The 23,351-nt window shown below is 42.8% G+C and overlaps 1 protein-coding gene across 4 annotated transcripts in view; it reads right to left on the reverse strand.

The window, feature by feature from the left end:
* The window catches only part of NCKAP5 (NCK associated protein 5), a 983,044-nt gene that overhangs the window by 109,032 nt on the left and 850,661 nt on the right, over positions 1–23,351 (reverse strand). For all 4 annotated transcript variants that reach the window (XM_077956875.1, XM_028830652.2, XM_077956874.1 and 1 more), the window contains 3 exons: positions 15,210–15,311; positions 8,450–8,632; positions 373–4,139 (listed from right to left, as the gene is read on the reverse strand). In XM_077956875.1, coding sequence (XP_077813001.1) covers positions 373–4,139; positions 8,450–8,632; positions 15,210–15,311 — 4,052 coding nt within the window. The remainder of the gene's footprint in view (positions 1–372; positions 4,140–8,449; positions 8,633–15,209; positions 15,312–23,351) is intronic.

A 23,351-nucleotide genomic window follows, 5' to 3' on the forward strand; every position in this document is an offset into this window, starting at 1 on the left:
TGCTAGGTATAATCAATGAAATCGGCATGCTTTAAAACGTACGTGTAATTTTCTTCCATTTCATGCCATCTGGGTACACTCATAGTTCCTAGTGTAGGTGGAATTTCTATCAACGCTGATAAAACTTACCATTCTTTAATTTCAAAGACCATTGGTTTGGTTAACAAAGTAACATGGACTAAATTATCATTTTATTGCTAACTTTTATTTCATTGTTTAAATTCTGGCTAATGTATAAAAGACTGCTACTATTCATTTGTGCTTGTATGAAAAACATGCTTGACTGGCCTTCAATGCACAGAAAGCAAACAACTCTTTTTAAGGTGGTGGAGGGACCCCTCTACACTGCTACCTGCTTTTCTAGTGAGTTACCTGTTCAAGAGTTCCGTCATGAAGGTGTCTTTTGTTGAACATGTAACAGGGCTGTGTCTATTCCTTGGTTCAAACTTCAGTTGGTTGTAAATGTCTTGTGGTGTTTTCCGATTATTTTTGCTTTGTAAACTGCCATCTGGATTATCTGCTGACTTGGTGTCCTTGACAAGCTCATTTTCTGTCTCGCACTGTAGTTCAGGCTTCTTTTTCTCTTTTTTTCTTTCCGATTTTAGTTGTCTGTTTCCAAACCCCAAGACTTTTGCATCTTTCTTTTCTACTTTGGTTTTGGAGACGTCCATTTTCCTGCTACTCAGAGCTGGAAGTCGACTCTTCCGAAAACCAAACCAGCTGGCAAAAGAAGGCCCAGGCTTCTGCCTTGCTTCTACAGAGGTGGGCTTTGTTTGCACTTGGCCCTTTTCCACATTTTCCTGAATGCACAACATGACCTTTTCTTCGATTGTGGGTGAGAGGGGGGCTTCTGAACTCACAGCATCAGTCGCAGTTGCAGAGGCATCTGGATGCCTTCCAGAAGTTTCTAGCTTGGATGTACTGCTTGTTTCAAAAGTGCTTGGATGCTGAGTCCTCCCTGGGCTCTGCAGGGCTTCAGGGCAGTCTGTTGGGGTGGGTGGGCACCGGTGGCGGTCACTGCCTGGTTCCGCAAGTATAGCCACACTGGGGCACTCTCCCTGGGTGAAGGCCTGCTGGTTTTCCTTCCCAGGTGGGATGAGGAGTCCCTCAGACTTTGGAGGGACCCTCAGAGGCAACTTGCTTGGGCTCCCATGCTGACTGCTGGAGCTGCCTGAGCTCCCCAGGGAGCCCTGCCTGGAGGAGGGGTGCCCCAAGGGCCTCCCAGCACTAGGGAGACTCTCCAACATGGGAACAGAAGGGGCCTTGTTGGGAGAGCTTTCCATGGAAGAATTCTGCCGGGTAAGAGAATTGCCTCTCTCAGCAGTATTGGTAATGATCTGAGTTCGGACTTTGCCTGGCCCTTCCATGGCGGGTGTGGAAGGCTTGTCTCCTGAGTGCGCACTGAAGCTCTGGCTGCGGGCTTTGGCGCCATTCATGCCCAGAGCTGGTTTTAGGTGTGGTTTGCTGGAGGAAAGCGATCTTTTCATGGACCTATTATCTACCCCATCCCTTCCATCACTCCCAGGGATGCTACTTTCCAATGACTCTTGTAGTGCTGTTTCCAGGGGAAGCCCCTCAGCTAAACTGTCCTGTGCCTGTGAATCCGGTGTGGTCACATTTCTCTCACCTGCTGTGATCTCCATGCTTGCTGGATTCTTGGAGTCCTCTGGCTTAGACTTGTTCACAGCCACGGAACTTTTGGAGGCTTCATTTAAACTGTCTTTTTCATGTTTCCCTGGCACGGTGGAACTTTTCCTGAGCAGCTGGGGAGACTTCATGAGCACCTTGAGTCCCACCGGAAGGCGAGTTTTCAGTCCTTTCTCATGAGCACTTTGACAACCATGAGGGCTGTGATGGCTTTTGGAGGGTGATGAGGACAAAGAGGGACTACTGACCTGAGATGATGGTGACTCGTTTGCCCCTAAGAAGGAAGGCTTGGGGGGTGTGGAGGCGCTATCATTCAACTGTCCTTTTCTCCCTGGAGATACACTTTTGGAGGATGTCATTTCCAGTGGCTCATGGGTTGAAGGAGAAATCCTGGGAGTCTGTAATCCTGTGTCCATTTGTGGGGTCCCAAGTGTTTGGCGAGGAGAGGTTTTTGGGGCACCTCTCTTCGGAGAGACCTTTGGAGGCCCCAGAGCCATTACGGTGAAGGAGCTGGAGGGGGCATGAGCAGGGCATCGGGTTTGAATGACTGCTTCTGGGGAGGGTGTAGGGCAAGTGAAGACAGGCTTTTTGAAGGCCACAGAAGGTTTCTTCCTCTGCACTTCTGTCGTGGCCTGATTAGACGAAATAACCGGAGCAGAGATTCCTTTCAGCAGAGGGGATTTGAACGGGGTCCTTGCTGTTTCACTGAGGACCCTGGTTTCAGACTTGGTGGATGAAGGTGCTGGTGCATAGTCATAGCTGGGCCTGGCCAGCAGGGAGACGGACCTGCCTGGAGGGGGCGGAGGGGAAGGGGATTTCACCCCTGCCTCCGGCCCAGAGCCACAGTGTTCATCCCTCGTGGGGGGCTCTCCGCTGTCGCTAGACTCAATGGCAGGCCTTGACCGTGACCCTGGAGTCTGACTCTTGGGGCAGTGGACCCAGTCCCTCCTGCTGGGCAATCTGTGCGGAAGTTGGGTGGGATGTTTTGGAATGTGTGCATCTGGTCGTAATTCAAAGAGGGGTCCTGAGCTCTCAGTCTTCACGAATCGTGAGAGTTTCCCAGGAACTGAGGCCGGTGATTTTTCAAGAGTCACCAGGCCAGATGAAGGGAGTAGTGTGGAGGCTTCCGGCTCCATTAGTTTTGATTTCTGAGGTGAAGACTTGCCCCTGGCAGGTATTTTTGTGAGATTTTGCTTGTGATAGATGCCCATGGGCGCTGAAGACCTGGAATTACTCTGGCATGATAGTGTGTGTGTGGGCTTGACCGGCTTTTGCTGCTGAGGATTTTGTGTCACTGTCCTGGAGCTGAAAGATTCAGTGGACACCCTGGGAACATTATCTACATTATCTTTTGGAATGTTTTTCTCAGTGTCCTCTTCAGACCTTTTAAAGAAAGTATAGTCTCTTGCAGCAGCTCCTGGCTGTAAACAAGTAATTCCCTGAGGTAAAAGTTCAGCATGTTCTGCCTTGGGTCCAGTAGGAGCTGAATTGATGGAAATTTCATTTCTGGTAACAGTGACAACTCCAGTCTGGTGAGAGCTGAATTCAATGGGCTCGCCATCTTCCGCATCAAATATCACGGTAACACATTCTTCTGAAGAAGTCCTTTTTACAACTCTTTGCTGCTTAATGAAACTAAACGTCTTTGGCCTAGTCTCTGAAGGGATGGGCACTTGTTTTTCCTCCTCATCAGGAGACCCACATAGAGATTTTCCAAACCCCACAAGAACATCCAGGTTCTCCACGGACTTCTCGGTGTCGGCAGCCAGTGACATGTCTGAAGGACTTTTCTCATCACTGCTCTCTATGTGAAGCTCATCGAGTGTTTCATTGTCATCAGTGTCTGAAAGCTGGAGGTTGAGAGCCACGCAGCCATGGCCTTGGCCGTGTGGGCCCCTCTCCCTCTGTACCTGAGGCGTCTGCACACTTGGGCACAGCTTCCTCTCCAAGGGACAGCTGCTGGCGCAACTTGTCAGCTTTTCAGGCTTTTCCCTGGGATAAACTGAGGATGTGCCTTCCAGAATGTGTTTTCTATTTGTTTCCCAGCCAAACAGACTGTCAGAAACACTGTGGGTTAGTTTACTGCCATGCGGCCTGTAGCTCTGGTTTGGAACTGCTTGGAGCAATGCGAAGGTGGAGGAGTCATCGTCTGCATCATCGTGGGAATCTAGATCATAAACAAATGTCTTGTGGGGCTCCTTGCAGGGGCTCCCCAGGTCAGCTGTTTTGCAGGGGGGATACTCCTTGAGGCTGCTACTTTTAATTCCTGGAGAATATATTCCTTCATTCGAGTTCATGCAATCTTTATAACCCCATTTGGTTATCACTGATGGGGGTTCAAGTAACACTTTTCGCTTCTGTAGCTTTCTTAGCCCTTCCAAAATGTGGCTTTCCTTGATACGAGTTGGAGGTAGTTCATTTGTAGGACTAGCAAAGCCACTTGGGAGCGAAGAATCAATACTTAGCCTTTTATCCCAGTTTTGTGATGATTGCTAGGAAAGAAAAGTAGACATCAGAAATGATTAAACCACATAGGACACGCACATATAAAAGGAAAAGTCCATCATGGGACTTAATTTGCACTAGTGGTTGATTAGTATTCACATATAAATGCCTACATTAATTAGCTAATTAATGTATTCACAAACTATGCAGCAAATATTGATTTTGCCAGGTCCTGTGCTAAGCAGCGCAGTGATCTAAAGAAACAGAAGGTAAAGGCCCTGTCTTCATGGAGCAGAAATCCCAGCAGGGGAGAGGAGAATTGGCCACAGTTCACTGTATGTAAGGGAGAAAATGAGAAGTGCAACTGTTGTGGGTACTCTGGAGATTCAGAGGAGGGAGGCCACAGACAGGTCTATTCGGAGAAAGGCATAAAGGAAAGGTACGTATTTTTTTCTTTTAAACTTACCTAGCTCTTGAAAGACAGGTTTGCCTTAGGTTAAAAGTGGGGGAAATAACTTCCAGATGGAAGAAATGGGATGGGCAAAGACCTAAGTCGGAAAGTACATTCAAGGTACATTGGGGGAATGACTAGAAAATGACATGACCTTATTGTAGAGTGTCTATGATAGGTGCAGCGGGTAAAGCTGGAAAAGTAAGTTGGTTCATATCTTTACGCTCACATTCGATAGTTCTGTGACTTCATGACTTTATTTGGTAGGCAACAGATATCTGTGAAAACTTTCTTAAGTTACCACACACATACACCCACACACACAGCAGCTGGGCACTGGCTGTTAGAACCTGATAGTAATTATTCACCTACCAAATTTAGAAAGGTCAATTCCTTGACCATCACCCTTCCCAAATGCCAGCCTCAGCATTGGAAAAATGTATGGGAAATGACAGAGAGAAAAGACTGTGCTCTACATATTCATTTTTTTTTCATAGTTTTGCTAATAAGAAATGGAAGGGCGGGAAAAAAAGAAAGCTAACATTTACTGAACCTCTGCTGTAGACCAGCCATTTACAGAGTGCTTTCACTCCATCTTCAGAACAGGCAGCTGAGGCTCATTGTTGGGTCTGTTGGAGATCACACAGAAAGAGCTGGAGCAAAGGTGTGAACTCTGGATTCTCAGGCTCTTTCTACAGCATTGTCGATTTCGACTCAGTTCAAAAGTGGCCATGAGGGGACGTGAACCCAGGCAGTCTGGCCCCAGAGCCTGCAGTCCTAATTGATGCTATACTACTAAAGTCAAGCTTGGCCCCTCTTCTCCCCTTTACCTTAGTCAGTGTCACAATAGAGATCACAGGTTACTCTACACTATTTCTTAAATGGTACTTGCAGAGTTTAGGGGGCTGACCTAGCGACTTCTTAAGAAGGCTGTTTGGGCTGGGCACAGTGGCTCATGCCTGTAATCCCAGCACTTTGGGAGACTGAGGCAGGTGGATCACGAGGTCAGGAGTTCGAGACCAGCCTGACCAACATGGTGAAACCCCACTCTACTAAAAATACAAGAATTAGCTGGGCGTGTTGGCAGATGCCTGTAATCACAGCTACTCGGGAGGCTGAGGCAGGAGAATCGCTTGAACCTGGGAGGTGGAGGTTGCAGTGAGCTGAGATTGCACCATTGCACTCCTTCCCAGGCGACAGGGTGAGACTCCATTTAAAAAAAAAAAAGGCTATATGATTAATGGTAAAGAGCTTCAAGAGAAGGCTCTGGGTTTCAGAAATGCACTCTATACCAGTTTGGCTACATCAGTCTCCTCCCTGCCCCACACACTTATGTGCAGAGGTTGAAAAAAAGGTCAGAAACTTCCATTTGAATCTGGGCTTCTTAGTACACTGTAAACATTTGCTTACATCTAAGGCATTTTCATGAAAATTATTCTTGCTATCAACAATGCACACATTTATTTGTTTTTAAATCAAATTATAATTTTTCTTTAGGAAATTCTCCACCGTCAGAAGTTGCTGGCAGTAGATGCTATTTGGTGATGCTGCCCCACTTCCTCTTCCCTGTACCATTACAAACTCCTTTAGAAATCAGAAGAAGTCCCATTAGTGAATCTGGATATTATAGATCCACCAGAAAGCAGTTGCCACAGTGTGAGTTTCTAAGAATTTCCATGATCCTGATAGTCATGTTGACAATAAATAAGAGAAGCCAGGCCAAAGTACCCCACAAGAGCTTGAAAAATGTGGATGTGTTTGCACCCCAAGAAGACATGCTCAGCCTCTGCCTTGCCTCCTTTCCGCCATTCGGGAGCCTGCCCAGTGCTGCACTGCGACTTGCCCCAGAGCCAGTGGCTGCAAACCTCCCAGGGCCCAGGCTGTCTGCCCGGTGAGATCAGCCACATTCCTCCTTCAGTCCTCCACAGGAGGTTATAGTATTTAATAGCTGGAGAAAAGCCTAGGCCAATCTTGAAGCTTGGGGGTGAGAGACACATGAATGCCCTGTGGGAGTGATGGTGGGGAGGAGCTGGCACTTCCCATAGGCAGATCCATCCTTTGCTGCGAAAGTTGGAAGAGAGTTGCTCTTGGGAAGCAATGTGGCCGACTAAAAGATGCTGTTGCTGAGGTTGGGGCCTGTGTTTAATGTCCACAGTCCTCTTCCATTTCTTGACTGGACAAGAATCTTACACATTTTTTTTTCTAAAGGGCTTCTTGGTCTCAATGGGAGCAAACCAATCTCAATCACTGAAGCAACCTCACCACGTTTCAGGCTGATTCAACAAGGCCAGTATAAAAGAACAATTAAGAATGTGGGTTCTGGAACCTTCTGGAGCCTGCCTCTGCCATGTACTGCCTGTGGCATCTTGGGCCAGTTACTTAACTTCTTCGCACCTCAGTGTTGTCTTCTGTGAAATGGGGAGAATAGGAGAGCCTACTTAGTAGGCGACTGGGAGCATTACATGATCTAATGCTTCTGAAGTCCTTAAAAAGCCGTGCTACATATGGTAATTTCTTATCAACTAGAGCCAAGTTCCTCTGTAGGGCAGGCTAGTGCATTTCATGCAGGCTTCCTTTCTGTTTCTACACAAGTATTTGAAAAAACATACTTGTGAACTCAAAAAGCGCAATCAATCATATGTTAATCGTTACATAAGTTACTACACAAATTCATATTAATATGATACATGTTTATTATGTAAGTTAATACTACATGAGCATCCAGCACAAAGTAAGAAACTGCAGAACTTTCTTAAGTAATACACATTTCAAATGTCTTTATGAATCTGGGTCTGGCTTGTTAGGTCCCTGAGAAACAAGACTGTTCACTGTGAGATGTGACAGGTGTCCTGGTACTCCATGACCATGGCAGAGCCCTATTAAGGATCCAGAAAAGAGCCACCTGACTGTCCATGAAGTGCCTTAAAAACCTTCTTTTTCCTCATTCAGGGGAGAGATTGCCTTAGAACATCAAAAGCTACTGTAATTGGAAGAATTCCAGCCAAAAAAATAAAAGAAAGTGAAAAGCCTTTGAGAGGCAGAGAGAAAAAGAGGTGTGAAAGTGAAAAGAACAGAGCTAGGGGCTCTGGGAGCCAGCGATATTCACAAAGCGAGGAAACATCCCTGACCATCTTTCCAGTCTGTTCTGAACCAGGCTCTGAGCAGTCATTATTCAGAGCACCTAACAACTCCTTAGAGGGGGCAATTTTGATAATGCAGCAGGCTCCGTACTTTGCATTGGAAGTCTGAGTACAAGGGAAGAAGCCCTAAATGCAAACGTGAAATCTTCTGAGTTCTTGTTCGGAGGATGACAAAGCTACTCCCTCATCAATATCTCCTGGGAGTTCTGGATTTTCTTGGTTTCTACACTGCTAAAACCATGAACTAAATGTATACAAATGGTAGAAAAATGACCTCCAAATACACTGATCCAGGGTTTCCATTCTCGTGTGCTCTTTCCTTTTCTCCAACATTAGGGAATGGATAAAACAGCTATTTCAAATATTTCCCTTACATCAGTGTACAAAGAAGTCTATTCAGAGCACGAAGGAATCTCCAGCTCTGCAAGCCCACTGTGTAGATGGGAGTCATTCTAGTAGTAGTAATTATTAAAAATCCTGGTAAAGGAACTCTTGGCATGTATATAAGTAGAAATATGCCTACCTACACTGAAGTTGTGGCCTCTGTCATCTCACCATGCTGTCTCCAATTTATAGTCAAATAGTGTTTTACGAGGCTATGGCACTGATGAAAGGAGGTCAATATAATACATGAGCAGGTGCTCCGCAAATGGTGGCTTCCTTCTTACCTCTCCCACCTGCCCTTCACCTCCATGACCAAATCCCACCAGAAGAGGATTCTCTTCTGGTTCAGTCTGATGCCACAGTGCTTAAAAGGAGGCCTTACCCTTTTCCTGAGGTTCTTCCCATCGTGCCATGTGTAGGAGGAGCCACTGGAGTACTCGCTGCAGGTGCTTGAAAGAGACAGTTCACTGCTGCTGCTGTAGCTGTTTCGAGGACAGAGATGACCAGGGATGACAGCCCCCAAGCCAGGGCATTTCAAGGCTGATTTTGTATTTAGCTGGTGTTCCTGAAAAAGCAGGACAGCTCTGAGCAAGGGCTTTGCTCAGAGGAGAGTAAATATCAGCACAACCTTATGGTGATGTAGGTGGGAATACAGATGCTCCTCAACTCATGGCAGGAGTACATCCCGATAAACCCATGGTAAGTGGAAAATCAGCTGAGAATGTACTCAATACACCTAACCCACAGAATATCATAGCTCAGCCCTGCCTACACTTACATTAGCCTACCATTGGGCAAAGTCATCTAACACAAAGCATATTTTATAATAAACTGTTAAATATCTCATGTAATTTATTGAATACTGTGCTGAAAATAAACATCAGAATGGTTGTATGGGTGCTCCCAGTACAGTGTCTACTGAATTTGGCTCCATCACAAAGTTAAAAAATCCCGTTGAACTACCCTAAACTACAGATTGTCTGTATAGTATGTTATGATAGTTAGGGGCAGACTTTGCAGTCAAATTATAGGCTCAGATCCTGGCTCTGCCTCTCACTGTGTGGCTATGGGGAAACTATTTATTCTCTTTCTTTCTTAAAAGAAAATTGTGATGTTAGGGTGTCAATTTTAGATCTTTTCTGCTTTCTCTTGTGGGTATTTAGTGCTATCAATTTCCTTCTACACACTGCTTTACATGTGTCCCAGAGATTCTGGTATGGAGGGGGGAGGGATAGCATTAGGAGATATACCTAGTGTAAATGATGAGTTAATGGGTGCAGCACACCAACATGGCACATGTATACATATGTAACAAACCTGCACATTGTACACATGTACCCTAGAACATAAAGTATAATAAAAAAATAGAAAGCTTAAAAAATAAAGAAAGAAAAAAGAAAATCATGATACTACTGCTTATCTTATAGGGTTATTGCATGGACTAAATGAGGGTCTAGTTGTGAAGCACATCACAGCATCTGGCCTATAGTAGGTGCTCAATTATTACAAGCTGCCATCATTATTAGGCAAAAGTACCACAAGGGTGTTCTTATTTTATCTAGCCATACTGGTGAGAATATCAAATCAGTATCAAAACACGATTCGAATGCTACAAAAGGATGAAGATAGAGTCACATCTTTGACTACGGGGTTCAAGAGCATGCAAACTGGCTGTGAGTCTAGTGGTCTGGATCCTGGGCTAGCCACTGGCACTAAGCATGCACTCTTGAGCAAGGAAGACTTCTAACTTCCATGGTCTTCAATATTCTCTTTATAGAGGGTGCTGCTCTTTGAGATTTCTGCTATGGTTTCCTCTGGTTCTGATGGCATCATTCTAAGTCAACAACCAGATGCCCATTGCCTATCTGTGCTACCTCACAGGAAGCCATCCACAGCAAACACCAAACTCAGGTATCATGAGCCTCCACTGTAAATATAATAGTGCTTTCTATATCCAATCCTGGTTACCATTTGGCCATCCACATGGCAATAACCCTAACATCAAATAGATCTGGGTTCTTGGTGGAAGGTTCAGGCTGTTAGAATTCTAGTGGTTCTGCATAAGGCAAGAGTGACAAAGTTGTAAACCTCCGAGCACATCTTGACAGCCACATTATAGGCCCCTCGTGTAACAGATGAAGCTCTACAAACTGGACAGGCTAAATTAATTTACATCCCAACCACTGAGAACAGAATCTCTCTATTACCGTCTAATTCCAGTCTCCTATTTATATAACGCTTTGTCTCAGAAACTCTTTGATGGGAAGCCATCTGTCTTTGTGTCACTTGCAGAGTGGCAAAGCCTCTTACTTATACAATTTATTGACACTTTGTGGGTGCCTTTCAGTAACTGAGTACTTATCACTGTTCTCCAAATGCAATTCCAACTGACGGTGACTAAACGCCAGCTTGTGGAAGGAAGGTAATGATGATCCTACGGTACTTGCGGTAAATATTAAACTCCTACATCAGTATATAGGGCATGTTTAATTTACTCTCTAATCAATATCTATAATGCTTAATAACATTAGATTTTCAGTATTAGGCATCTGCCTTACTATCAATACTTCATTTTTGCTGCAAAACAATCTCTTTAAGTGATCTAAAAATGCCAAGACATTTTACTATCCTACTTCTTCCCCCTGAAATTTGGCTCTAAACATCACTGAAAGGAGAAACTTGTCTTAAAACCAGGCTTTCAGCAATATCTATTGATTTATGACCTTGCTTATTGCCGGATGTAACTTAGTTAAGGGGAGTTCATATCTGTATCTCCACAGATGCCCACAACCAGCGGTTGTGCCGCAGGGCAGCAACTGCCATTTCAGCCTCAGCCACGGTCGGCACCTGGAATGTGCACTGAGCAAACTTTCAGAAAGAGCTCATCAGGCTCCACTTCTACTGTATGCTTTCCGTTTTCTCCATTCTGTCCTCTCATATTTTGTTGTTTAAGTAAGCAGCGTGGTGGCTGCTATTTAGGACTGCCTCTGCTCTGACAGACGTGTCTACTCTCCAGAGAGAGAGAGAGAGACTGTGTCTGCTGTCCCACCAGGCTGTCCAGATCCAAACTCCAATTGCCTTTCTGCACTCTGCCTGGCTTTTGGTTACAGTTTACATTCTGCCTTCTCCCAATGTTTTGAGGGAGGCTTGCATGCAATTCTCTCTTATCTTCCCGCCTGTTCTTCCTACTACATGTATTAAAATTATATCTATTTTTACAACTCAATTTCCAGGTCTCTTTTAATGAATAAGCAGCCTTGCCCACTCGTGCCCATGTGTATACCTCCTGTATAGACGTTGCGTAAGATGACAGGAAACTAGGACTCAGAAGATGGGCTGGGGTGAGAAGGAATTGTTGTTTCTTCCTTGGCCTTGAACTTGAGATGCCCTGATTTTTTTCTTTTTCTTAGATGGAGTTTAGCTCTTGTTGCCCAGGCTGGAGTGCAATGGCATGATCTCAGCTCACCGCAACCTCTGCCTTGCCTCCCAGGTTCAAGTGATTCTCCTGCCTCAGCCTCCCAAGTAGCTGGCATTACAGGCATGAGCCACCATGCCTGGCTAATTTTGTATTTTTAGTAGAGACAGGGTTTCTCCATGTTGGTCAGGCTAGTCTCAAACCCCCAAATAAGGTGGATGATCCACTCAAAGTGCTGGGATTACAGGTGTGAGCCACTGCGCCCAGCTGAGATGCCCTGATGTGATGGCAGATGCTTGAGGGAGGTGGAGAAGGCCTGTGAATGTCATGTGGGAGCAGGCAGGGGCAAGGATGCTTAAGCAGAGAGGTGTCCTCTAAGACAGGCTTTTCACACTTTAATGTGAACTAAATCACCAAGGGATCTTGTTAAAATGCAGATTCTGAATCAGTAATTCTGAGGTAGGACCTGAGATGTATGTAGTATTTTTAACAAGTTCCCAGGTGCTTCAATGCTGCTATTCTGTGACCAGGGCTTTGTGTAGCAAGCCTCTAGGAGAAGCTATTAAAGAAGTATGTCTCTTGTGTGGATTCCCCAGCAGCATGTTGTGGTACCTCACAGTCTGACATGGGCTGTGCTAAGCCAGACAAAAGGAATGGTTGAGTCTGCCTGCTGGCAGGCACGTGAGTTAGGGAGAGTGTCTGTGTACGTGTATGTGTAGTGGTGGTTACAGGGTAATTCCTTGCAAAGAAGAGGCGGCGGCCACTCCTTTCTACTGGGAAATTCTCACACCTTCCTTCACCTTGGAAGATCAATGTTTGAATTTAAATAAGGGATGCAGAATCCCTGACATCCTGGCTGCAAAGTGAGCTCTTTTTTTCCTCCAGTTTCCTTCATCAGCATGTGATTGTCACATAGGATTATCTACTCCAGTGAATAACTGCTCTGTGGTTGAGCACTGGAACTCCAAGGCCATTTATGAGGTTTAAATTCTAGCTTTCACTTGCTAGCTCTTTGAGCTTGGGAAAATTACTGAACCCCTCTGTGACTCAGTTTCTTTCTTTGTAAATGGAGATAATGAAAGTAGCTACTATATGGGATCATTGTGACGACCGAACAGCCCCTGACAAATGCTAATGCTTAGGGACTTTTACATGGGTTTTGCTGCTATTATTAAAAATGTTTATATATATATGTATTTATACATATACATACATATATACGCACACATACATATATAAAAACATTTATATATATATTATATATATTTTTATATTGTATATTTATATATACACATACATACACAATATATAATATATATTTATATATTGTATATTATAAATATATATAAAACATGAAATATATATGTATATATACATATATACATATATAGAGAGAGAGAGAAAGAGAGAGAGAGAGAGAGAGAGAGAGAGACAGAGGCTGGGTGCAGTGGCTTACACCTGTAATCCCAGCACTTTGGGAGGCTGAGGTGGGTGGATTGCCTGAGGTCAGGAGTTTGAGACCAGTCTGGCCAACATGGTGAAATCCCGTCTCTACTAAAAAATACAAAAAAATTAGCCAGGCGTGGTAGCGTGCACCTGTAATCCCAGCTACCTGGGAGGCTGAGGCAGGGGAATTGCTCGAACCAGGGAGGTGGGGGTTGCAGTGAGCTGAGATCACACCACCGTACTCCAGCCTGGGCAACAGAGTGAGATTTCATCTCAACAACAACTATATATATACACACACACACACACAAACACACACATGTGTCTTGGCTCTTCAACTAAGCCATCAGTGAGTTCATGGTCTCCCTACAGGACCCTGTTTTACACTTCCTGATATCCTATCATTTCCTGATGCCTGGTGCCTAAGTAGTAACTACATTAGGCAATAGCCAAAAGTGGATGGACTTTGTTACCAGAGATCACCGATGTGAGTTTCTGGATCCTGGAGAGACATATTAGTAGAGCCCTTTCTCAGTGATCATTTCTACCTTTGCTGTGGTTTGCTGTGGGTGTGGCATGGTACCACATATTAAGAGAACTGAAGAGGGCCAAAGGGACAGAGATCTTATGATTGTTGCAATATTGTTAGCAGGCACTGTGTACACACATTTCCTGTGTTATCTCATTTAATCCTCGCCACAACTCTCTGAAATAGAAATATCATTATCCTCATTTTCTAAAAGGGAAGACTGAGGCATTGAGGTTTTCATACCTTGCCCAAGTTGCCCTGTCAATATACCATTCTGATGCCCTGCCCAAGTCCAAGCCATCATGCCATGATGCCAAGTGAGCCCTCTGGCAATGAGCAGAGCTCCCAGAGATACACAGAACCCCATGAATCCCAGCGAGTTATCATCAGTAATAGTGATTCTTCTTAAAATTCTTCATAAAAAATGTGTATTAGCTTCTCTTGCAACATTATCTTAATTATGTTGATTTATACAGGCAAAAATACAACCTGTCTTCTGCACTATCCAAAGTGTATTTTCCTCATTGTTTATTTTTAGATTACTACCCTGAATGATTCATATACTTTAAACATTCTTACTGTGAGAAATGCTGTAGAAAATCTACAATTTTAGTTAAAAAATAGAGATAAAGAATGAAGCTGGCCGGGTGCAGTGGCTCATGCATGTAATCCCAACACTTTGGGAGGCCGAGGCAGGCAGATCACAAGGTCAGGAGTTCAAGACCAGCCTGACCAACATGGTGAAACCCCGTTTCTACTAAAAATACAAAAATTAGCTGGGTGTGGTGGTGGGCACCTGTAATCCCAGCTACTCAGGAGGCTGAGGCAGAAGAATCGTTTGAACCCAGGAGGCGGAGGTTGCAGTGAGCTGAGATCGTGCCATTGCACTCCAGCCAAGGCAATAGAGTGAGACCCCATCTCAAAAAAAAAAAAAAAAAAAAAAATTAAGCCCAGGGTTTCATTCTTCCCATTTTTAAATAAAAACTCCACACTTAAAAAACAAAACAAAACAAAACAAAACAACAACAACAACAACAAAAAACCTCTTGACCTTAAGGCTATATTATAGATTGGATGCCATTAGGTCTTTATAAATGTTTAAAGTGACAACATTCCACTGAAATTCAATTCAAGTCTAACTTGAGAATATTTTCATTTAATGGTCTATCTACACTGATAGAATTATTCAGTAAAATAAAAAAAACAGTGATCCACAAATGTTCATGTCATTGTTTTAAGCCTTACACTTTTCATTATATATTTATTTGGCAATTGTGTTTTTTCAAGTTACTCCTTGTATGTCAATGAGAGTTCAAAAGCCATGCTGGTTAAAGTTTTGCCAAATAAGCACAAAGCTAACCCCAGCTAGAGGAAAAAAATGCAGAGCCCATGAATTTTTAAAAGTTCATACATAATATATCATAAAAGTAGGATGAATAATATGGGATGTGGGTTTTAATAAAAAGCTCCTTGACCATTTCTCAGAGACTCTGAGATATAATCAATATCCAAAAAAGGTGTCTTGGGGACAAAACCAAGATTTATGATATTTCTGTGGAGAATGACACTTTCTGCTTACTATATCAGCTGGGGGACATGATATTGAATTTCAGAGAACACAAGAAAGGAAGGTATTTTTATCTGCCTGACAATGCTTCAAGGATGTGCTTTATGGTTCGCTTGTGACATCATAGTTGATGGAAGGAAAATAACAACCGAAACAAGTGTTCTGAAGGCAACTGGGAAACTCACGTGCAGCTCAGCATCAGTTCGTGACTGTGTCAGACTTCGGCTTCTTTCCACCTCTGAAAGCAAATCTCCGGATGAAAGATCCAAAAGGCGTGAGTGAAGTTTCTAGGTAAAATCAAGCAGAAACATTAAATAGCGATAATTTAATTACTTGTTTCAAAATCCTGCCTTGGACAGTTAAATCTCAAAAGAGTTGGCATTTCCAAATTAGATAATACATGTCCTAATTTTAAAAAGTTTATTCTAGTTTATCAGTGTTCCATACACGTATATGTATGTGCATATGCAAATTACATTTTGTAAACAATAATCATGCTTTTACAGTCTGTCAGTCTGCCTTGGAAGATACGTAGTAGAAAAATATAAGTAGTAGTTAAAAAATAAGCAGTAGGAAAACTATGAATACTCTGATGTATTTATTGGGTAGTATGAAAATTAACATTTGATATTCACATTAAGAAAACCAATCACCAAGTTCACCTTATTATGTTGAGCAGTGGTTAAAATCTGAGCAGATAATTATAAAAGTGACCTTATTTCTAAACAGCATTGATCTTGTGAAATCTTCCCTTGGACACATTTTAGCTCAAAGTCATTAATGTCATCTGTTAGGAACAATTAATGTGAGTAGAAAATAATTGCATTGGGGACCTAGGGACTCTGAGGATTTTGTACATTAATATTCACGTGCTATTCAATTATATACTGAATTCTTTATTTCAGTTTTGTTTGGGAGGCCTGCTAAGCCAGAGACATTTCACTGTATTAATCTTGATACTAATTACTAAGGCTTTTCTGTGGACATTAAATTTGATCTGTTTAATTGCAAATACGATAAAACTCGTGATTTATGCCTAATGTTTCTGCTAGGCGATGACATTTTGAAAATGGCACTTATAGCCTGGCTTGTCTTGGTTACAACTTTTGTGGCTCCAGATGCTAAAAAAATCTAATTGAGTAAGTAAATAATGCGGCTAAGCGTGCCTCTCTCACTTCTGAAAAGCTTTTTCTACTTTTTCCCCCTGGAGAGGCCCTGCTGCACACTGATGCTGATCTAAGAAATGCCTTTGCTTCTTTGCCACCAAGCAATGTTAGAATCATCTTAGAGGGCAGGGCTGTCCCACAGGTCACTCTGTCCCAGCATATCATCTACCATGTAGTCAGCAGGGACTACAAACTCCACTAAAATGAGCCACATTCTCTCTGTTCCCCATTCGACTCTCTTTAGGCTGAACTTCTGTGAGAGCCCTGAGTACTTGGTTACTTGATTATTCAACAAACATGGATGCAGCTCCTCCTGAAGGATGGCATTGTGACAGGGCTGCATTCTATCCTCCTGCAAGTGTAAAGGTATTTTTTTGCTGTTGTGGGTTGGCCAGTTCTCCTTCTCAGTGGACCTTCCATTTGTGTGTCTGTGGAGGTCCTTTCACAAAAAAAGAAAATAATTTCTACACTGATTGCCTGTTGCTTTGAAAATCCAAATTTCTTCAGCAGAGCTAAGACCTCCATAGGTAACCAAAACCATGGCATTGTTTCTGGACAGTTTTTAGAATCCTAATCCTATAATCTTCAAGCTCTAGAATCTGACTTTCCTGGGGGCAAAGATAGAATTTATCTCATCTTGTAATCTCTGGGACCTGACAAAATGCATCATACTTAGTAAGCAGCCCATTAGTGCTTGTTGTAGTCTATAAACAAAAAGACGTCTTTATATTTGACTCACCCATATATAAGTTTTAAAGATTGAGAGAGTGCCAAAAGAATTTCAATGTTGTGAGACCTAAGAGTACATTTATCAATATGCAAACAGGACAAGAAGTTATGGGAAATGACATTCAACAAAAGAAATGATTTTGAGTGGTATATCATGTGATTTGAGAGAAGAGGCCTCAATGGATTAGCTATCTGACTTATTCAGTTCATGAATGCACTTCATTATTACTTCTCAGATACATGATGTCACGCTTTCACCTACTGCATGCATATATGCATCTAAAGCCCTGCCCTCCTCAAGGCTGTTTCAGTGGCTTTTATCCAAATGAGTCCCTTCCCTTCACTAAAATAGGGAAGGTCTGCATGGGAGAAAGGAGAGGTCCTGGGGCAAGGGCCAGGAGACCTGAGTTCTAGCCCTGTTGAAGGTATACATTCTACAGGATCTCAGGAATGTAACTGAACCTCTTAGTCTCAGATCCCTCATCTGCGAAAGAAAGATAGAAAAACTTAAACCAGAGCTACCATTTGATTCTTCGGTCCATTACTAGGTACATACCCAAGGGAAAATCAATCATTCTACCAAAAAGATACAAGCACATACATGTTCATTGCCACGCTATTTACAGTAGCAAAGACATGGAATCAACCTAGGTGCTAATAAGTAGTGGATTGGATAAAGAAATACGGTACATATATACCACAGAATACAGCCATAAAGAAGAATGAAATCATGTCCTCTGCAGCAACATGAATCCAGCTAGAGGAGGCCACAATCCCATGTGAATTAATTCAGAAACAGAAAACCAAATACTGCATGTTCTCACTTACAAGTGGAAGCTAGACACTGAGCACACATGGACATAAACATGGGAACAACAGACCCTGCAGACTAATAGATGGGGAGAAAGAAAGGGGGGAATGGGTTAAAAAACTACTTAGTAGATACTGTGCTCACTACCTGAGTGAAGGGACCTGTATCCAAAACACAGCATCATGCTATACACCCATGGAACAAACCTGCACATGTGCCCCCTGAATCTAAAATAAAAGGTGAAGTTAAATAAAATTCCTAACAAAGTCACAACATCCAATGACAGAATTATAGGCATCAATAAGTGTATATTTTCAGAAAAAAGAAAGACAGAAGTGGCTATTTAATCCACTACCACAGGTAGAGAGAGGCACTGTCATAGTAAGAAGGGAAAACAAATAGGATAATATGCTGAAATTCACACAGGTTAGTTTGTTATACCTGACAGTTGATGGTAGGTAATTTCTTAGATAATAAGGCACAAATGAATCATTCATTGTTATAGTTTTCATACATATAAGGCAAATAAAAACTGACTTAGAAGAAAATAAAATCTGTTTACATTTTTTAAAAAACCATTTACATTTTTAATTATTATTTTATGTTTAAAAATTTTTAATTATTATGGGTACAAAATAGTTGTTTATATTTATAGAGGTGCATGTGATGTTTTATACAGGTATACAATGTATAATGATCCAATCAGGGTAACTGGATTACCTATCATCTCAAGCATAATAAAATCTACTTTTGTGTTAAGGCTATAGGCAAAGAAATGATAGGTAAATATCACACAACTTCACACAACTTCCCTTAAATAACTATGAAAGCACACAATGCCATAGAGACTACATTTCTTATGATAAGAATTTTTAAAATAGGCTTATATTTTCATCATATACATATAATACACAGGCGTGTGTGTGTATAGCATCACTTTGTATATTGATGTTATATTACTGGTGCTTCAGTGAAAAATAGGTAGAATGTATACATGAGAAATTTAATTAAATCACTGTCAAAAAGAGCATAACTGACATAAGAAGGCCATGACCTCTTAAGAGGTGCTCCCCAGCTTAGAGGGCAAATTCTCCATCACATACCCATGTATAGTTCATATTTACTGTTAGTGTTCATCTGAATAAAATCTCATCGGAAATACTTTAAACTTCCTATCTTTAATCTGCATCTCCCAATGAATTCTGGAGTTAGACATACTTGGTTTGTTTTAGGCATGAAAAGTAGCAGGACTACTCAGCATGGGTTTGAAATAGGCCTTGCGTCACCTGTCACACTGTGTCAGTAACTGAGATTCAACTGGGTTTCGGAGATAGAGACTCCGAATTTCACACACTTTCAAACCAAAGGTAAGCGAGGGATATTTTTACTCAGATGCTTCCTTTGACGGTGATGGTCTAACCCTCCCTGTCAGACTGGCTTCAGTCTCTGGAATGTGCCCCTCCCCCATCTGAGTTGATCTCTGGTCCATTTTTCCATGGCACACCCTCCTCCTCCTGCCCCTAGATCCTGTCCAGTATTCAGGACGACACTGAAACCCTCCCTGTAAAGTCATCTATCCTCTCTAACCCACAGTGGATTCCCTGCCTTGAGGGATTGGACCGCCTCTCATCTCGGTCCTTTATCCAAAGTACACTCTTACTGAGTTGTTCTCTGTGTAGGTTCTATCTTCCTAACAGGATGATCAGCTCTGGGAAAATGCAGGCCAATCCCTTAATTTCTACATTGTCCCAGTGGCAGGGACGAGCTGGGTGTCACAAAACCTCGGAAACCTTGGCCCTCTTCTTTCTGGGTGCATGGCTGGCCTGCATTTCCCAGCCTCCTTTACAGTCAGGTGTGCCCACATGACATATTTAGCTCTAGGTCATGGAGCCTGAGCAAAAGTGACATCTGTCCTTTCTTGCCGGGCCCAGGAATACCTCCCTCAAATAGTCTTCCATGCTCTTTATCCTCCCACTGGCTATTGCAGCCAACTCAGCACAGCAACCTTGGAAGCCACTTGTTGAAGATGAAGCCAACCAGGTATAAGGAGTTTGGCTTCTTAAAGTCTCAACTGGAAGAAAGCTACTCTGGGAAAAGAAACAGTCTTTTTGGACTTGACACGAGGAAGATATCAACTTATACTGAATTTGGGCCATGATTCATTTGGAGTTTGTTGTTATTGCTGACATTGACCTGGCTGACACAGCTCTCTCTGTAGCCTACAGGATAGCCACTCAAGAAATATGCATGTTTCTATGTATATATTTCATATGTGTACATATGTGCACACAAATGTACCGATATACAGGTATTTACACATGGATATGTAGTGCCCACGTCAACAGCCCAAGGTGACACCCCCACCGAAGATTCTAGCTTCACAGGAAAGAGACTTGCTTTCTGTCACTATATGCAAGGGCAGGGGTCAGGAGATCGTGTGAAGAGCTACGATGTGTCACAGTTTATAACAGAACGCATGGCTCACACAGGTGCAAAATACCAAGCTAAGCTTTGGGGACCTGACAATGCCAGCGCAGTCAGTGCCTGAACCACACATTGGGTGGGTAATATTTGGTGGGTTCACTTGCCTTCAGTCAGTCAGGTTTATGTTCTCTGTGCAGTTCTGTATCTGTAATTCAAGGCAGAGACATATCCCCCTCAACAGACTGTGCCAAGGACTGGCTGTCCTTTATCTGGCAGGATGAAGGTGGAGTAGACCCTTCAGGGTGGTAGTGACTGATACTGCAGCTCTCTAGTTAATGACGGCAGCAGAGACTGGAGACTGAGGTGCATTTGAGCCTTTCAGAGCTGGGCTGGAGAGCCAGGGTTTTCCATTTCATTTTCCTCAGTTCCTCGGATGCTCCGTGAAGGCTTGTTGCACTTGGTAGAATTCTGCCTCTAGATTTTTACTCAGCACCATGGTGATGTCTTAATTTTAAGGCAGTGACTCCTAAGGCCAGGAAGACACTGAGTCCTTATTTATTGATGCAAGTTGAGGTTAAAAGAATAGCTCATCTAAGAAATTTGGGCAACACAAGAAACCATGCTGGACAAATCAAGTAAAATAGATCGGTGAGCAGCTTTTGCATTTACTGATGTACTTCCTGAAGGTTGAAGAGGAATGTATGAAATTTTTCATGTCAGGATTTTAGAAGTTATTAACTCAGCTTTAGAAGTAGAGAGGAAAGTACAAAAGGGATCATTTCACCATGGTTCTCTTCTCTTCATTCAGATTTGGTGAGAGAATTAATCTACCACCATAATCATGCATATAATTAGTCTCCCTTCTTTTTTTTTTTTTTTTTTTTTTTTTTTTGAGACAGAGTCTCGCTCTGTTACCCAGGCTGGAGTGCAATGGTGTGATCTTGGCTCACTGCAACCTCTGTCTCCTGGGTTCAAGTGATTCTCCTGCCTCAGCCTCCTGAGAGACTGGGATTACAAGCATGCACCACCACACCTGGCTGTTTAGTAAAGACAGGGTTTCACCATATTGGCCAGGCTGGTCTCGAACTCCTGACCTCAGGTGATCCACCTGCCTCAGACTCCCAAAGTGCTGGGATTACAGGCATGAACCACTGAACCCAGCCCCTCCAACTATTAAAAGCCAAATATCTGCACAAAAGAGAAGTTTTAACTGTTCAGCACCTGATCCGAGAGAAGGGACGCCAACAGCTGCCCTGGCCTCTCCCCGTCTCGGTGAGTCCTCACCTGCTCTAGCCCACTGTCTCTCTGGGTTCTGCTGTGCCTTGTCAACTTGGCTGGCTGCTTATTTGGATCTGGCCATGTGTAGGGATCACCCTCCCTCAAATCTAGTGGCCCGGATGTTGGGTTGATTTCTCGGATGAAGAACTTACTGCTTTTTCAGCTTTAGTTTTGTTTTCAAATCCACTTTGGAGAGCTGTTCTCACCTCACAGCTTCTAGAAAGCTTCCTAGAGCCCCATTTCTGCTTCCTCAACTCTGTCCTAGGTGGGCTCTGGGCCCAGGGTTTGATGACCTTTAAGCCCAACACAAGGGAAGCAAACCTGGAGTGAGTTATTATGAAATCTCCTGAGTATCTTTTGATATTGCTAACTTCCTCTGATTTCCTGTTAAGTTCAGCTTTCTAGAGGATTTGGTGCATGTTTAAGAGAAGCATTTTAAATATGACCCTGAATAGGTATACTCAGGTGAACAAGCTTTGTTCCTTCTGTTGGGTAATAAGGCAATTTCACAGGTATGCATAAAGATCTCCAAAAGGAAGTTCCAGGAAGTTTTCTAAAACAGCTTGGAGCCTGATGAAAATAATTTTTCTGTGGAAGCCAAATGATCTTCCATAAAAACCCCAAAGTTTTGCCTTATTCACATACTAGACTTACATTTTTGCCACACTCAGAAGTGTGATTTTTCATCAGTCCCTCCAGAATCCCATCAAGAGAGATTGTGGCAGATCCCTAGGTTCACATTTCACAAGTTTCATTCTATTCCATTAAGAATTTATTATAAAACTGAGTATTACATAACTGCATATTATATAACTGAGTATTATATGGTCATTTCTTAGATTCACAAAAATTTGAGACCAGGACAAAATCATTTTGGATAAAAGCTGATGTTTAATTAATTATGCCATTATTTCCATTTTGGGCTACAAAGATAAAACATAATATCTGCGTTCAGCCTTCCTGCTGACGTGACAGTGTGCCTTCCGAATGTTCTTCTAGAGACCCTTTAAAAAAATGTCCATCATAATTTGATCTCACTTCAGTGTGTGAAAGTTTTACAGCTAATTTTTTTTAGCCATCTGCAACAGTCCTTGTTGCAATTATTATTTTCCCTGACAACTTTTGGACTTGCCTTGCATATCAATGTTTAGCTGCCCTGAGTGCATTCTGTTTTGCTCTGGATGGTGCTTTGGCAAACGATATGGCTCTATCTCTTTTCTACTTCTCCAGGACCCAAGGTTATAAAATATTTTTGAAACAATTATTCCACAGCTATATTCAAAACCTTCTTCAAGGGTCCCCACTTCCATGACAGCCTGATTATCCAGTGGCTACCTGAGGGAGCAGCATTTGGTTTGGTGATTAGAAAGTTTATTCATGGTCTCTGCAGCTTAGACTGATGACCACAGCATCTCATACCAATCCTTATCTGCTGCAATTCCATTAACAGTGCCCCGAGGCCCACAGGGTGAGCACCAGTGGGAGGATGGATGAGGATGAAAACAGCAGACCTTGCCCTCAAGAGCCTCCACTCTAATTAGTCCAACACTAATTTATGCTTTATGCTTTATGAAGCATCTACTATGTGCAGAGTCATGACTATGAGCTATGAGAGACGCAAGGAAGCTCATTAACAGAGCTGACGATATCCCTGAGCAGACCAAGCACACAAAGGAGAAAAAAATCCAAGAATTCTTAAGGCAGAACATGCAAACAAGATCACAGTAGAGTCAGGGCGCCATGCAGGTAGAGGTGGTGGAGGCCAGTGTATTCACCACACAGTTAAGTATACGTAAGAGAATATTCTGTGCAACAGGAACTTAGCTCTTCCTGCAGAGCTCCCAAATCTCTTTGTTTGAAGTCTTTACAAAAAAACAAAAAAAAACAAAAAAAAAATCAGAAATATTTCAGAACTAACA

The sequence above is a fragment of the Macaca mulatta genome, chromosome 12 (assembly GCF_049350105.2).
Source record: "Macaca mulatta isolate MMU2019108-1 chromosome 12, T2T-MMU8v2.0, whole genome shotgun sequence".
In the NCBI taxonomy this organism is placed as follows: domain Eukaryota; kingdom Metazoa; phylum Chordata; class Mammalia; order Primates; family Cercopithecidae; genus Macaca; species Macaca mulatta.